Source organism: Elephas maximus, chromosome 3 (assembly GCF_024166365.1).
Source record: "Elephas maximus indicus isolate mEleMax1 chromosome 3, mEleMax1 primary haplotype, whole genome shotgun sequence".
Lineage (NCBI taxonomy): Eukaryota > Metazoa > Chordata > Mammalia > Proboscidea > Elephantidae > Elephas > Elephas maximus.
The window spans coordinates 29,133,076-29,145,565 of NC_064821.1; the positions used below are offsets into that span (position 1 = coordinate 29,133,076).

At 46.7% G+C, this 12,490-nt stretch overlaps 1 protein-coding gene across 2 annotated transcripts in view; it reads left to right on the top strand.

The window, feature by feature from the left end:
- LDLR (low density lipoprotein receptor) overlaps positions 1-12,490 on the top strand; it is a 31,711-nt gene that overhangs the window by 1,343 nt on the left and 17,878 nt on the right. Inside the window, exons 2-4 of one of the 2 annotated variants that reach the window (XM_049876911.1) lie at positions 8,037-8,159; positions 8,859-8,981; positions 10,069-10,461. In XM_049876911.1, the coding sequence (XP_049732868.1) occupies positions 8,037-8,159; positions 8,859-8,981; positions 10,069-10,461 (639 nt within the window). The remainder of the gene's footprint in view (positions 1-8,036; positions 8,160-8,858; positions 8,982-10,068; positions 10,462-12,490) is intronic. The other variant, XM_049876912.1, reaches the window with a different exon arrangement.

The following is a 12,490-nucleotide window of genomic DNA, read 5'->3' on the forward strand; positions in this document are numbered from 1 at the left end:
ATGTAGATTTGGGTAAGAGGTTCGTTGGTGCATGATCTCAAGTTCCTGCTTTGTCCCCGGACATTTTAAATTAGCTGCTGAGAGGCAGTTGGCCCAGCCGTAGGCGATAGATAAAGGTCCTCACCCTCCTTCCAGCCTGCTCAGCCTGTGTGAGGCTTGTGGCTATCTCATGAACAGGATTGCAAGAAGCTTTTTATTTATTGGCAGAGGGGTGGCTTTGAGTGGAAAGCTTTCAGCTCTTGAAATCTGTTGTACCTGTGATACATCAGCCTCTGCTAAGAGGAGAGGGAGGTTGGATGCAACCACATGTAACCTGTTCCTATTGCCATCAAGTTAATTCCAACTCATAGCGACCTCATAGACTCTGTCTATGGGGACAGAGTAGAACTGCCCCCATAGAGTTGCCAAGGAGCATCTGGTGGATTCGAAGTGCCAGGGCAACCACATAGCAGGGCATTATTGTGGCCATGCCCACTGCCCGCTTGTATGATGCATGATCAAGAGATCCATGATTAACCTGTATTCCTCTTGTGATCACCTCCTTCCTAGGAAATGTTGCCAGTGAAGTCTCGAGCAAGGCAATGGCCTCACTTTAGTTTCCTGTCTCGCTGGGTGGCGGAAGAGCTGATGCATGTGTCTTCTGTTCCCAGGGAAACTACACACCCTAGTGTTTTCCCCAGGCTTCTGAGAGCTGGCAGCTGCTTTTCTCCTCTGATGTTAGCAGGATGATGGTTTAGCTTATCCAGGTGTAGGAATCCGTAGCTGCTCCAGCTTGCTCCTCAGCTGTCTTCAAGGCATTTCAGGGAAATTGCTTGTCCCATCCTTTTAGAAACCAAGTTTGTTAGCATCCCTTCACTTAGATCGAAATCAGTTAGCTTGTGTGAAGTATTGAGTATGTCCTGATTTAGCAACATGCTTCAGGGGGATTTTCTTCCAGGGAACACTGGCAAAATATGGGAAGAGCTTTATTGAGACCAAACACCTTTCAGGTGAGTTACGTGTGGTTCCTCAGGAGAAGGATGTAGCAGTCTCCTCCCATAAAGATTTACAGCCTTGGAAACCCTATGGGGCAGTTCTACTCTGTCCTAGAGTGTCGCTGTGAATTGGAATTGACTGAATAGCAGTGAGGTATATGTGTCATTCTGTCTTTCCGCGCTGTTCCTGCTCATCTCCAGTTGTATGAAGGTGTAATTCCAAAAGCTTTTGCTGCTCTGTGCTTTGCCATGAGCACATGCTCAAGCCTTAGAAGTCTCCTCCTGTTCCACATTAATTCCATTCTTCGCATTCACACTTCGCTGGCTGTCAGTGGCTGTCGCTAAGAGGCTGTGGAAGCAACCAGCAGCTAACATCAAGAGTCCTCTCCCAAACGCGCAGTGGGCGACAAGATCTGGCCTTCACGCTCACCCCAGAGGGCAAGATACCTTGGCATCATCCAGTTTGTTTCCCATCGTAACGCTGGCAAATTGACTTCTCATTTGCTTTCAGCTGAGTCATTAGGCCAGCCCAGGGGATTTTCTTTAGTCAAGGAAATGATTCCATCTACAGTCTTGATTTCCCTGTACAACAACTGTTTCACAGCAAACATCGAAAGCATTCACCACCTCATTTGCATGCTGGCGAAAAAGCAGAAATGAGAATGCTCCTTTTCTGTTTCGATAACCTTGTCCCTGGCACCAGAAATTCGACACCAGAAATCTGAGGGCCAGAGTTGAGAGATTTTTTTTTGAAGGGGTGCAGGGCTTATGTAATTGTAGGCGTCCCCAGTATGCTGGAGCTAGGAGGGCAGAAGGTAATGCTGGCTTGCTTTTGCTGAAATTCAAATGAACTGACTTGGAAAAACCCAAAACTTGGTTTTGCAACACCGGGGAAAGGCAAGGAAGATGTGCGCTTTCTTTGGGCTGTGGTGTTTGGAACAGGACTAGCTAGTTCCATCCCCTTGCTCAGAACGGTCTTGGCTCATGTGGGGACACTGGCGTGATATACTGTCACTCAGTCCGTACTCTGTTCTTGATCCCCACTGACTAGCAAAGCCGTGGGGCTTATTTCCCGGCCAACTGCCGTCTGGCGGTGCCTGTAGCAGTGAAATCCACTACAGATTGGCCAGCTGTTGGATCACCTGTTCTGACAGAAATAGGTAGTGACAGGGTCTTCCGGTTGGTGAGGTCTTCAGCCATCTGTGGCTAGCAAATGTTTAAAGAACTGTGGGGGGTGGGGGAGGGCTTGAAGGCCAGTGGGGTTTTATTGTTCTTTGTCCCTCTTTAAAGGGCCTTACAATGTTATTAAAAGGACTCCTGGTGATGCAGTGGTTAAGCAGTCAGCTGCTAACCAAAAGGCAGCAGTTCGAATCTGCCAGCCACTCGGCAGGGGAAAGATGTGGCAGTCTGCTTCCTTAAAGATGACAGCCTTGGAAACTACAGGGCAGTTCTACTCTGCCTTGTAGGGTCACTATGAGTTGAAATTGACTTGACAGCAATGGGTTTAAGGTGTTAACTAGTGGTCCCAGTCTCCTAAGTGGCACATTTTGTGTGTCTGTGGGGTCATTAAGCAAAGGCTGGGAAGCAGGACAGTGGATTAGTGGTAACTGAAGCCCCAATCCCCGGGCTGCTTAGTGGTGGGGTGATTGAAGCTCCACCTCCAAGCTCCTCATTGCAAATGTTCATTGACTGAAACTTCCTGTTTTATTTTTTCTGAGAGTCCTGCAATTCCAAATGCTTTTTTGTGCAAGAAGTGGGGAGATATGAGTCATTTCCTCCTTTTAGAACTATCATAGTTCAGCTGTGAGTCAGGGGGTGTAGAGTAGATTGTAGAAGCACTGCTGAGTGAGACATCCTGTACTGATCAGTAATTGGGTGATGGTATCTGGGACCACAGCAAATTCCAAAGCTGAACTCATTCACTTTTCTCTTCCTCCTTATCTCCCACCATCCGTTCTCCTTGTCACCTGGGTTCTAGACTGTGGCCACTGTGATTCACAGTTACCAAGTTCTGTTGATTCTTCTAAATACTCCTTATGTTTCACCATCTTTACCACCTCCATCCTCGTTTTGGTTCTCCTCATACCTCCTAATTTCACCACATCAGTTCCCCAGCCTCTGGAAAGAGCATTGGACTTGAACTTGGAAGACCCTGAGTTTGTTTTCTTTTTAAATTGAGGTATAATTGACCTACTACAAAATGGACAGATATTAAGTGAAGAGTTGAGTGAGTTTTGACAAGTGTAACCACCATCCACCACCCACCTCCCATCGAGATGTAGACTATTTCCATCCTCCCTGGAAAGTTCCTTGGTGCCCGTTTCCTGTTAATCAACCCCTACCCCAGAAGTAACCGCTAACCTAATTTCTGTTGCTATAGATTAGTTTTGCCCGCACTAGAACTTCATATGAGGCATTGGTGGTTCAATAGTAGTGTTCTCGCCTCCTGGGCTGGAGACCTAGTTTTGATTCCTGGCCAGTGTACCTCATTGACTGGCTTGTGTGCTGCCATTATGCTGAACAAGCTTCAGTGGAGCTTCCAGGCTAAGACAGACTAGGAAGAAAGGCCAAAAATCAGCCATTGTAAACCCTGTAGGTCACAATGGAACATTGTCCAGTCTGCAGCTGATCACAGGAATGGTGCAGGACCGAGCATTTCATTCCATTATGCGTGGGATCATCGTGATTTGGGGCCGACATGACGGCAGCTAATAACAAAAACAACAACAGAACTTCATATAAATGCAATCGTACAGTACGTACTCTTGAGCCAGACATAACATGTTTCAGAGTCCATTCATCATGTTGCCTGTATCAGTTGTTAGTCCCTTCTTACTGCTGAGTAGTATTCTGTTGTATGAATATATCACCTGTCTGTCTTTTAAGTTAATGTCAACTATGTCAGGATCTGGGCAGAGCTCCTCACAACAGGGAATACCGATTCTGACTCATAGCGACCTTACAGGACAGAGTAGAACTGCCCCATAGGATTTCTAAGGCTGTAATCTTTATGGAAACAGACTCTGCCATGTTTTTTCTCCTGTAGAGTGGCTGGTGGGTTTGAACCTCTGGCCTTTTGGTTGGCAGTTGAGCACTTTAACCACCAGGCTCTTTTACACAAGGAAAAGCAACCCAAATGATAGTTTAATTGTGATCCCTAAACTCCAGTACAACGAAAGATGGTGTGTGTGTGTGCATGCGTGCGTGCGTGCATGCGTGTGTGTGTGTGTGTGTAGTTATTCTCCCCCCCCGCCCCCACCAAAAAAAAGCCAGAACACTCCACGATGGCTGGCAGCAGGTCATGGAAAATCAGAAACCACTTACCTGTTCCAGTCATCCTCTGGCTGGGGGCAAACGCTTCCTCCATCTTGTATAACGAAAATGCACTTATCTGTGTGGTCGGGCAGTTTATAAACAGAGGGCCATAGTGAAGTACAAGAAAGTGGAATCTCAGAACCCCTGGCCCACAGAGCTGTCAGAGCCCTCTGCCCAGGGTCAGGATCAGGTTCAAGGTTGGGTGAGATATTCAAGGGTATCTGGGGATCTCTGGCCATGTCCACCCGATTAGAAGAACCAATGCCAACAAAAGCCATTTGGGAAGTTATAGGGTCAGAGCGAATGAGACGGATTGACACAGTGGCTGCAACAATGGGCTCAAGCATAGCAATGATTATGAGGGTGGTGCAGGACTGGGCAATGTTTCGTTCTGTTGTACCTAGGGTCGCTATGAGTAGGAATCAACTCGACAGCACCTAACGGACAACAACAAAGGGCCAGAGTAACCTGGGCTAAAGTCAGAGATACATACTGACTGCGTCTTTCAATTCTCTTACTTAGTTTTTTTCTTTCTTTAACCTCAAGAGTAAAACATTCTTAAAAGAAACTCAAACAGCCCTGACATGCAGTTGGCCTCCCTAGAGCAAGCAATTCAAGAGAGAGCAGGAAGGAAGCTGCAGGGCCTTTTATGACCTGGTCTCAGAAGCCACATGCTTCTAGTGTTTTCTATCAGAAGCAAGTCACTAAGTCCAGTGCCTACTCCACAGGAGGGGAATTAGGCTCCACCTTTTAAAGGGAGTGCCACAGAATTTGTGAAAGTATTTTAAACTACCACAGATATTTCCCCTTTTCTCTATTGTAAGTAAGGTCTTGTTGGATCCTTGAATTTCCATTGTTGTGCACTTGTGTTAGTGTATCTGCTGGGTCCTGGACCATACACTTTGAATTTTGACAGATTCTACCCTGTTACTCTCCTAAAAGATGGAGTGTGGAAGAACACCCCTTTCCCCAAACCTTTGCCTGGCTTGGTGATTGTCTTAGTCATCTAGTGCTGCTATAACAAAAGTTCCACGAGTGGAGGACTTCAACAAAGAGAAGTTTATTCTCTCATAGTCCAGTAGGCTAGAAGTCCGAATTCAGGGCACTCGTTCCAGGGGAAGGCTTTTTCTCTCTGTCGGCTCTGGAGGAAGGTCCTTGTCATCATCTTCCCTTGGTCTGGGAGCATCTCAGTGTGGGAACCTCAGGTCCAAAGGATGCACTGTGCTCCCAGCACTGCTTTCTTGGTGGTATGAAGTTCCCAACTCGGTACCCTCGGTATCTCTTGAGAGATAAAAGGTGGTGCAGCCACACCCCCGGGAAACTCCCTTTACATTGGATCAGGGATAAGGCCCAGTAGGGGTGTTACAATCCCACCCAAATCCTCTTTAACAAAAAATTATAATCACAAAGTGGAGGATAACCACAGAATACTGGAAATCATGGTCTAACTAAGTTAATACAGACATTTTGGGGAGATACAAATCAATCCATGGCAGTGATGGACTGGGCCTTAATTTTCAGCCTGCCTATTAAAATTATTATGATTATGTCAGGCATTGGGCTGATGAGTCCAGGCTAGGAGGTACACAAGCCAACAGGCAATTTTGATGTAGTGTCACAGGGGTAAGAAAAGGATATTTTAGGAGCTCATGGGGTACCTAACCCAGTTTCTTGAAGGTCAGCATGCAGTTGAGCCAAACACCAGTAGGAGTTAGCCAAGCAAAGGGGTGGGGGCATTGCAGGCAGAGGAAACTGCAGGCCCTTGGGGTTGTGAAAGGTTAACAGGATCCGGCATGGAGGCAGGTTGTGTGTCAAGCTGAAGAGTGCCCCCAGGTTTCTGCAAAAGGAGACTTCTACTTCCTCAGTGTTGTAACTCTCACAGCTCAGGGTTGGGGGAAGGCTGGTAAAGTCCTGTGACCTCAGGGGCATCTCTCTCTTCCTCACTTGTAGCGTTTTCAGGGCAGTAATTTACAGGAAAAACAGATGTCTGCACCTTGTAGGTATGAGGAAATGGGGTGGGAAGAGGGAGCAGCAGCCATAGATGCATGAGCCTGGGAGGGAAATTTCTAGGCGTGCTCTTCCTCCTCTCTTCTGCCTATAATCTGCTTTCTGGGCCTTATCTATCTCTTGGTATTAACTTTGGTGGAGATGGTTGGGGTAAAATTGAGGCTCATGGCTCTTCCTTCATCATGGAATTCATCGTCTTGCTTTCACAAGTCTCCCGTCCCCGAAATGCTCCATAAATCTTTATTCACCCTTATTGTTAATGTTTAAGAGTGGGATTGTTTAACTTTATGTAATCTCTTGTCTCGAGGACTTTTTTTTTTCCCCTGATAACCTTTTTGTTTTGGAATAACACTAAAACCCGTCGTCATGGAGTAGATTCCAACTCATGGAGACCCGTTGTGTTTTCCTGGAATACGATTAGATTTACAGACAAGTTGCAAAGATGTACGGAGAGTTCTCATAAACCGCTCATCAGATTTCCCCTAATGTGAACATCTTATGTAACTAGGGTACTTTTGTCAAAACTAAGAGATTAACATCAGCATTTTACTATCCCTCTAGACTTTATTTGGATTTCCGCAATTTTTCCTCTAACATCCTTTTTCTCTTCCAGGATCCAAATCCAATATAGCACAATGCACTTGGCCCTACAGTCTTTTGGTCATAATCCTAACTAGTTGGTTTTCAGACTTTTAAAATCACACACCCCTCTTAGTAAAAAAAATTACGTGCATGCCCTCCCCAATATATTTTTTATGTACCTGTACTGATATGTTTATTCAAAGCTTAACCGTAACACAAAAGCCAAAATGTTAAAAAAAAAAAAATGATAATAGATAAAAATTAAATACATAACATTTGTAAGTGTCTCGTTCATATTATAATCTGTTAACATCTGAAGCCACACTATAAAGTTAGGGCAGAATTCAACCTCTGGTTTTCTTGTTGTATCACTCATCTTTTTTTTAGGAAAGTTGGTTAAAGCTAACCCATAAATCCATTAAACTAGGTTCAGACAAATGACAGAATGTTATAACACAGTGACAATAAGCAAATGGTCAATCTTTCTACCCTTTCCTTTAAGGCCATGACCTGGAATTTGCACACGTCATATCCACTCACATCCCATTGACTTAAGCTTAGTCACATGGCCACAGCTAGCTGCAAGGGAGGTTGGGAAATTATAGACCTTATTTGGGTCATTTGCCCACTTGAAACTTTGAGGTCTTCTTCTTTTTATTGTGATTAAATACATATATAACAAAGCATTTGCCATTTCAGCATTTTTTTACATGTACAATTCTTTGACATTAATTATATTCACCACTCTATCCAACCATCACCACTATCCATTTCCAAATGAGGGTCTTATTAACATGGAGGAGAACAGATGCTGGGAAATGTCTTTCAGCAGCCTCAGGGCTAAACAGCTGTGCAGGGAAGTTCTAATACTTTGTTCCCATCCCTCAGTAGATCCATACTTTGGACTCAACAACCATCAAAACTTTAAAATTGTTGATAATTTGGACTTACTTATTTGTTGGACTTGTATTTTGCATCCCCTACTATACCTTGGGTTCATGAAATTTAATTTGTCCTGTGTATTTAATTTCCTGGGAGTCAGACTCTTGTTGATAGCATTGTATTTAAGGTTCATTCTTTAGTTGGCAGGAAATTGGTCACTTGTTCAGTGTCTGACCTGGCACTGAGGGGGCCCGTTCGCCTTTTCTTCTCTCTCAGCAGGAGACAAGTGTGGGAGGAAGGAGTTCCAGTGCCGAGATGGGAAATGCATCTCTTACAAGTGGGTCTGTGACGGGAGCGCCGAGTGCCAGGACGGCTCTGACGAGTCCCAGGAGACATGCAGTGAGTCCCCTCTGAGCGTGGTGCGCCTCCTGACCCTTTGTGATGATGGGGGGTGGGAGATGAGGTGGAAAAGCAGCCAATGGATTTATGTCGTTCACCAGGAATTAGGAGGCAGGGAGAGAAGATTTTACTGGGACTGTCCTTTAACAGAAGCCCTGGTGGCATAGTGGTTGAGAGCTCAGCTGTTAACTAAGAAGTCAGCAGTTCTAATCCACCAGCTGCTCCTTGGAAACCCTATGGGATAGTTGTACTCTGTCCTATAGGGTCACTATGAGTTGGAATTGACTCAACGGCAATGGGGTTGGTTTGGTTTGGTGGTCTTTTAACAAGGAGTCCCTGGGTAGTGCAGACTGTTAACACACTCAGGTGCTAACCAAAAGGTTGGAGGTTCAAGTCCACCCAAAGCACCTTAGAAGAGTGGCTCTACTTCCAAAAAATCAGCCATTGAAAATCCTGTGGAGCACGGTTGTACTCTGACACACACATGGGACTGCCATAAATCAGGGTCGACCTGATGGCAATTGATCCTTTAACCACTGATTCCTAGCAAGTTCCATTAAATGCCCTTGCTTTCAACCCACAAAGGTGGAATTTACATGCTTTCTCTGAAGACCCTGGGTTCTTCCTTTGCAAAGATAGGACTGGTGAGTTTGTCTAGTCTTCCCTTTGCATTAAGTTTCAATCCCATTTCTCTCATAGAGTCTGTTACCTGCCAATCTGGGGACTTCAGCTGTGGGGGCCGGGTCAACCGCTGCATTCCTCAGTTCTGGAGATGTGATGGCCAAGTGGACTGCGAGAATGGCTCAGATGAGCAATACTGCGGTGAGTGTGATCCCAGGGCCCTCTTAGTGTGGCCCAGCCCAGCCTCTGCCCATAACCATACCGGGGTTCTGGGGAGTGGTATATACACCATTTCCTGGGGTGCGGCCAGACTTCATTCCCCAGCTTCCCTGCCCACACTGTGTCTCCTGGGGGCTCATACCAGGCCCCTCCCACCCCTCAAATCCCACCTTGACCAGGAGGCAGGAGCGCGATGGTGCTTCCTCTCAGGGTGGTTGTCACGTGCTCAGTGAGGCAGTCCTTGTCCACAGCACAGCACCTACTACATGTTCCAGTTAGCCACTGTGACCGTCATGAGCCACGTCTCCCTGCCTTTTCCCTGGGAGGCCAAGCAGACAGTGGGTGCTTGTTGGCTGAGACTCAATCCTCCAACTAACCAGCGAAAGTAAGAGTGTCACAGAGCTGGAGGGTTATGTTAAGCAGTAAGGCCAAAAACGTACCAAAGTTTACTAGTGGTTACTAGGGGCGGAGGAAGGGAGAAAGGGGGAGTTATTGCTTAAGGGGCACTGAGCATCTCTTAAGGGTGATGAAGAAATTTGGAAACGGATAGTGGTTATGGTTGCACCACATAGTGAGTGTCATTAATGTCATTGAAATGTACATGTAAAAAATGTTTGGTTATGTTTATTTTTACCACAATTAAAAAAAAAAAGAAAAAACTCCAAGATTCCTGAACAGGAAGGTACTGTGGAGCTGGGCGGTGCTCTTGGCTCTTTGAAGAACAATTAACATCAAAGCCTTAAACAGCACTTCCTGTGTGCTGGGCCCCCGCCTACAAGCTTCAAACATGTTAACCCACTAGTTGTCACAACAGTCCCAAATGGCATGTACAGATGAGGAAACTGAGGCACAGAGAGGAACAGTGACTTGCCCAATTTGAACAGGGGTAGAGCGGGTGTGACCCAGGCAATCCGTTCCGAGTCTCAGGCCTTGACCGCTACCCTGCACGCTTCTCCACCGGCATGCTGGCCAGGGTCTGACCTCTCCATGGCACAGCTTCCCATCTGTGGAAGGGGCTGGTGTTGGAGACTCCATGGTGACGGAGTTTTCTCTCCTATCCACCCCGCAGCCCCCAAGACATGCTCGCAGGACCAGTTCCGTTGCCACGATGGCAAGTGCATCTCGCAGGTGTTTGTCTGTGACTCAGACCAGGATTGCTTAGACGGCTCAGATGAGGACGCCTGCCCTGTGACCATGACCACCTGCGGCCCTGCCAACTTTCGGTGCAACACCTCCACCTGCATCCCTGAGCTGTGGGCCTGCGATGGTGACCCTGACTGCGAGGATGGCTCGGACGAGTGGCTGCAGCACTGTGAGGGCCGCAACACATCTGCCCCACAAAGGGACAATGGCCCCTGCTCCTCCTTCGAGTTTCACTGCCGCAGCGGCGAGTGTATCCACACCAGCTGGCGCTGTGATGCCGCCCCCGACTGCAAGGACAAGTCAGACGAGGAGGACTGTGGTAAGGCCTGGCATCCTGCTGTAGGATGGACAGTGGCTTTAAGTGGTTCAGTGATTTCAAACCACGCAGCAAGGAAGCTGGCCCCACTTCAGTTTCTTCTCATTTTTCTGATCATGTGAGGGAGACAGTAGCCCCCATACGTGACTGTCTTTTACCCCTAGTTCATCTCTTGATTAAGGGAGCAAGCCACAGGCTGCAGTATTATCGGCCCAGGAAGGATCCTGGGTCCCAGGCCTGGGCTGGAGGCATTGAGCTGAGTGACCCTTGGCCGAGAACTCAGCCTCACTGTGTCGTGGTCTTCTCCACCCCTCGATAGAATGGGGTAACAGCAGTGACCTGTGTGGGTTGTGGTTAGAGTCCAGCTCTGTCCAAGACAAGCTTCTGTGATGGTGGAAATCTTCTCTATCAACACTGTCAGCACAATAGCCACTAGCCCCATGTGGCTATCAGGCACTTAAACATGGCTAGCGAATTTTTAATTTTATTTATTTAAAGTTTAATAGTCTCATGGTTAGTGGCTCCTGAGCTGGAGACAGTGCAAATAAAGAATGTGGCCCTGTAGATGGCCCTGTGTTAGGGCTCCTTAAATGGGGATTGTTAGTGTGTTAGAACGGAGTCCCTGGGTGGCGCAAACGGTTAAGTGCGTCACTACTAGCTGAAAGGTTGCTGGTTTGAACCCACTCAGGGGCACTTTGGGAGACAGACCTGGTGATCTGTTTCTGAAAGGTCACAACCTTGAAAGCCCTGTGGAGCAGTTCTACTCTGCACACATGGGATCGCCGGGAGTGGAGAGGAATCAATAGCACTAACAACAGTTGTGTTAGAAAGAGGCCCTGGGTGGTGTAAACAGTTAACATGCTTGCTGCTAACCAAAAGGTTGGAGGTTTGAGTCCACCCAGAGGTGCCTCAAAAGAAAAATTTGCCATTGAAAACCCTGTGGAGCGTAGTTCTTCTCAGACACATGCGGGGTCACCATGAGCCCAAACGGACTTGGTGGCAGCTGGTTTTATCATGTCAGAAACACTGCGAATCGAAAACGTGTTTTCTTTTTGCGTCTTGACCCAGATGTAATCAGTTCTCACATAGCTGTAATCCTTGTGTAGATCTAAACTTGTTTTAAGGAGCCCTGGTGGCGCAGTGGTTAGACACTCAGATGCTAATCTAAAGGTCAGCAGTTCAAACCCCCAGCCACTCCTTGGGAGAAAGGCGTGGCAGTCTGCTTCCATAAAGACTACAGCCTTGGAAACCCTATGGGGCAGTTCTACTCCATCGTTTAAAGTTGCTGTGCGTCAGGATCAACTTGATGGGACACAACAATGACAACAAACTTGTTTTAAAGTCACATTTTATAAAATTGGTGACTTTGTATGTGATCTGTTCTAAAACATAACACATACTCATTTAATTTCCATACCTAGGAGGGGGGTTTTCCCTATTTTACAGATGAGGAAACTGAAGCACAGAAAGGCTAAAGGACTTTTCTATGGACACACACTGTGAAAACCAAAATCTCTGTCATTCTACCACATTAGCTGTCACAGCTTCATTTTTGGTAGAGTCACGTTCAGTTGCTGTTGTCAATGTGAAGACAAACACCTGGATTAAAGAGGGATCATTCCGTCCACGCTTGTATGATCTCTTCACTGACATCCGGAGTCTAATTTTTTTTACTGGAAACGTTTTTATTGTGAACTGTAACACACAGAAAAATGCGTAAAGCACAAATACCCAGCCTAATGCGTTAGCAGGGCAAGTAAACCTGTGTGAGATCAAGTTATAGAATGCGGCCAGCCACCACATGCGTCCACAGGATTCTGATGTTAAGGTCTGCTTTTTCACTTAGCGTCCTCACGTAAGCACTTTCCACGCTCACGGTCGGCCATTTCAACGGCTGTATTATACTCATGGTCCCTGTTCGTTTTGCCCTAATTTACTGGGCTCCTCCCTGCCTCTGGTGGCAGCTGCTCCCATCTGCCTCGCCTGATCTGCTGAGGACATCCTGTTGGGTCTGTCGGCTTTTTAATGAGTT